The 3,877-nt window shown below is 58.0% G+C and overlaps 1 protein-coding gene across 3 annotated transcripts in view; it reads left to right on the top strand.

Annotated features, from left to right (window-relative positions):
- The window catches only part of PSME3IP1 (proteasome activator subunit 3 interacting protein 1), a 21,182-nt gene extending 19,179 nt beyond the window's left edge, over window positions 1-2,003 (top strand). For all 3 annotated transcript variants that reach the window (XM_045293751.1, XM_004704650.2, XM_045293752.1), the window contains exon 7: window positions 1,641-2,003. In XM_045293751.1, coding sequence (XP_045149686.1) covers window positions 1,641-1,858 — 218 coding nt within the window. In that variant the 3' untranslated portion in view covers window positions 1,859-2,003. The remainder of the gene's footprint in view (window positions 1-1,640) is intronic.
- Window positions 2,004-3,877: the final 1,874 nt, after the last annotated feature.

Below are 3,877 nucleotides of genomic sequence, written 5' to 3'. Positions count from 1 at the left end.
GCACATACACAGAGAGGATCTACATTTATAATGTAGATAAATATTGCTAAATCGCCCTCCAAAGAAGTTAGTCGGTTTGCATTCCTCGGCAATGTGTGTAAGGTTATCCTCCTCTGTCTTAAAGCCCGTTTGCTTTTCCTGTGAATTGCTCAAGTCTTCCGTCAGGTTTCCCCCTCCGTTTTTTTCTACACAGGTTTGGAAGAACTCCGTGTTTCCTAAAGAACTTCGCCCTTGTGGTGTTCGCTGCAGATATTGGCCTCTGCTTTCCAGCAGCCGTGGCCTTGGGGGCTCTGCAGTCCTTCTCCCGGCCCTCACTTTGTGTCTCCGTGTGTGAGTGCTGGTGCTCCTCCCTAGCAGCTGTTCCTCCCTTGTTAGAGCTGTTCGAGACCACCAACCACTCTGAAGGAGAAAGAGGAGGCTCCATACTCCTGTAAAGAGTTACAGCCTCAGAAACCCACAGGGCCAGTTCTTTCCCATCCCACAGGGTCACTGTGAGTCGGCATCGACTCGGTGGCAGTGAGTTTGGTTTGGGTTTGGTTTCTGTCTCTTAGAACTTCCTGAAAAGACAAGCAGATACACTGAGTTCCTGCACACTCTACACTGGCCTCGCGGTCGGGGGATGCTATGGTCACTCCAGACTGCATAGACCTGTGCTGTCCCTTCATACTTACTTATAGGAAGGGGGAGGGACTCAAAGGCAGGACCCTCGAGAGTGACAGGCTTGTCGGCCTGGGACAGTGCCGTCGGACCACCAGCCCTTCCTGTGCTGTGAGCTCAGGGGTCCTGTTAGTGCGTTAGCTTCTGGGTCACTCTGTGCTTAATGTTTCAGCTCATTAGTGGCCTGTGACCTTGGCTAAGTCATGTCACCTCCTTCCCCAGGAACCGTGGGAATGGCGCCTACCATGCAGGTTGTTAGGCAGTGTCAGTGGAGCTGGCTGCTTGTAGCAGGAAGGAGGAGGGCTGGGCTAGGGAGCAGACCTTTCCTTTCATTTTGGAGTCCTGCCTGCATTTTCCAGATTGAAGCCCTCTGCCGTTAGGGGGGGCCCCAGGAACTCTGGGAAGGAAAGACACCCCCAGCAGCCTGGTGAGATTCTGCATGGTCTTAGCATGTCATCTGACTGTGTCCTCAGCTGTACAACAGGAAGGGCCAGCCTTTGTTTGATTGGTTTCCAAGTTCTCATCTCCCTCCGCAGGGAAGCGGCACCCCATTCTGCAGGCTGTGACCTCTGTGACTGGTAGCTGGCGTGGGAAAGGGGTCCTCGCTGGTCAGTGAGTCTGGGCTGGGTCACAGACTCAGAAGGGCTCGAACAGTGCTGTCAGTTTGGCTCACAGTGGCTCTACACCGTGGCTCTGGCCTGTGTCCTGCTCTGGGAGTGGGTCAGGAGAGGAGTCCCCTTGTCATCCTGTGGTTGTGGCAAGTCCAGCCATGGTGGGCTGCAGTCCTGGGGAGTGGGAGCATGCAGGAAACCTGGCGGTGCTGCTCGCTTTACCTCGAATAGGTCGGCCCCCGGCTGTACGAGCAGGCTGACGTAGTCTGGACTGCAGAGGCTTGTGGGAGGCGCCCAGGAGGGTCTGTGGGTAAAGCAGACGGCTTGGGTGCCAGGGGTGGGCATGTAAAGGTCCTCCCTTCTCTTTTGCAGAAGCCCCGCCCTGTGTGTCCCTCGGAAGCCCTTCCCTGAGCGGCCCTTCCCTCCACTGCCCCTCGGCGGCTGTCTGCATCGGCATCCTCCCGGGGCTGGGTGCCTACTCCGGGAGCAGTGACTCGGAGTCCAGCTCAGACAGCGAAGGCACCATCAATGCCACAGGGAAGATCGTCTCCTCCATCTTCCGGACCAACACCTTCCTCGAGGCCCCCTAGCTCCCTGCCCGACACAAGGGGGGACTTCTCCCCACCAGTAGAGTGGACGACGTCTTCTGCCCACAGGCCTCCCTCCCCTTACCTGCTTCCTGTGCTCCATGGCATCGCTGAGCTAGTCTAAACATGAGCCAGAGTTCACCTGGGACCCTGAGGTGTGTGTGGTGTCTCTTTCCACTCCCTGAGGTGGCAGGTCAGGGGAGCCCAGCAGAGGCGCCCTGCAAAGTGTATGGGGGGCAGGGGCGTTCCAATCTGTCTGGTTTTCCTCTTGTCCCCTTCCCAGCAGCACGCGAGCCAGGGCGGGTACCGGGCAGGTGTGAGTGGAGCATGCATGCGGACAAGCCCACTGCTTGTGGAGCCCTCGGGAACTCGGAGCTGGCCAGCCAGCGAAACGGGCACTCCCCACTGCTACCCGGTGCTTAATGTGGAGTGACATTGAAGCCCATCTTGGGGGTGGTGGTGGTGGTGGTGGTAGTGTGTCTCCCTTACCCTCCCCACCCCTCCTCTGTTTTGGCATTTGCCCTCCCTCCTGGCCATCCCCTCCCCTCCCCTCCCATCTGAGCCCAGGGCTGGCCTAAGAGTGAAAGCACAGGACAGCTTCCCCACTGAGTCCTTTTCTCTGCCTGGCAAAGTGCGTTTGTGTTTAAAGGAAGGAGTAGGCTGAAGGCTCTACCCTTTAGGAGAGAAGAATAGGCCTTGTGTAGTCGTGGCTAGAGGTCCAAGCTGCGGATGACGTACTCATCTGAGAACCCCGTGGCGTGCCGGGGCGGACACCGCACGTCCTGACGAGCACCCTTCGTGCTCTGTGGAGTACCTCCTCTGCGGCACGTGCCCTAGTTGGGGTTTAGATGTAGATGAAGCTTGCTCTAGCCTAGAGGTGCTTCTCTTCCTGCTGCCCCCCTATGCCTCCCATGGGAGCGGCCACAACCTCGAGGTGCTGCTCACCGTGGGGGGCCCTCTGATCAGGGAGAGAATGAGTGAGCAAGGACCAAGGTAGGCTTGGACTGAAACACAAGACTCAGGTTCCCTGCCTTCGCAAGACCAACGCATCTCCTCCTTTTCTTCCCCTGGGTTCTCTGTCGATTGTTTCTGCCACTTCGGGTGTGAGACACAGAGAGACGCACACAGAATGTGTTGACACTGATGCTGGCAGGCGAGGAAGCTGCTCAGTTTTAACGTGGGCAGCAAAGCCGCTGGGCTTCATCCAGCTACTTCTGTTCCCTTCCTGTGCATTGACACACGGGTGCCCATGGGCAGATGGTGACTTCCCATCGCCCGTGCCTGGAGAACCCTGCCTGCCTCAGCGGCTCTGGGCTAATTGTGCCTGCCTGCCTGCCAGCTCCCACCTCGTAAACAGGGCGCTCAGGTGCGACTGTCAGCCCTTCTGCAGCCTCTGCCTGGTTGTTCCTGTGACCTCACTGCCATCGCTGCAGCGCACCAAGCACCCTCAGCTTGTCCCAGGAGGCGGCCCAAGTTGTCACTCACCACCTCAATGGGGCTAGACTTGCAGAAGGCCGTGGCTGTCCCTCCTAGCCCCTGACGGTGCGGAGGACAGTGACGGGGCTGCAGGGATTAGAAACACATTCACACGAAAGCTGGTGAGCCTGTGAGAACTAGAGCCTGCTTTTCCTGTACCGGGTCTTGTTCCCGACACTCTCTCCATCTCCTCAAACTTCCAGACTGCGCCGAGAAGCTGACACTCTTCAGGCCCAGATTTCAGTCCTGTGTCCTGGAGCGACTGAAAGCCACGGGTGATTATTTCCTCAGCTTCTGGGGTGGCCGTTAGTGGAGGGCCTGGCACAGAAGACCCGTGTCTGTAGAAAGGAGTAAGGACAACACAGGACCCACTGACCAAGAGACAGGCAGCCTTGGCAAGCATCCAGGGTAGGCCTGTGGCTCCCATCCAAAGCTGAGAAGAGCTGCTGCCTGACGGAGGGAGGGAGGGAGTGGGGTTTTAGCACCCGGAGGTGGGAGCTACGGACAGGACTTGGGACAGGTTCCTTGGACCCTGCGGACATCACC

This window comes from Echinops telfairi, unplaced genomic scaffold (genome assembly GCF_000313985.2).
Source record: "Echinops telfairi isolate 266 unplaced genomic scaffold, ASM31398v2 ScPeMD7_2291;HRSCAF=2852, whole genome shotgun sequence".
Classification (NCBI taxonomy): Eukaryota; Metazoa; Chordata; class Mammalia; order Afrosoricida; family Tenrecidae; genus Echinops; species Echinops telfairi.
This window is presented reverse-complemented; position numbering and strand designations above follow the sequence as displayed.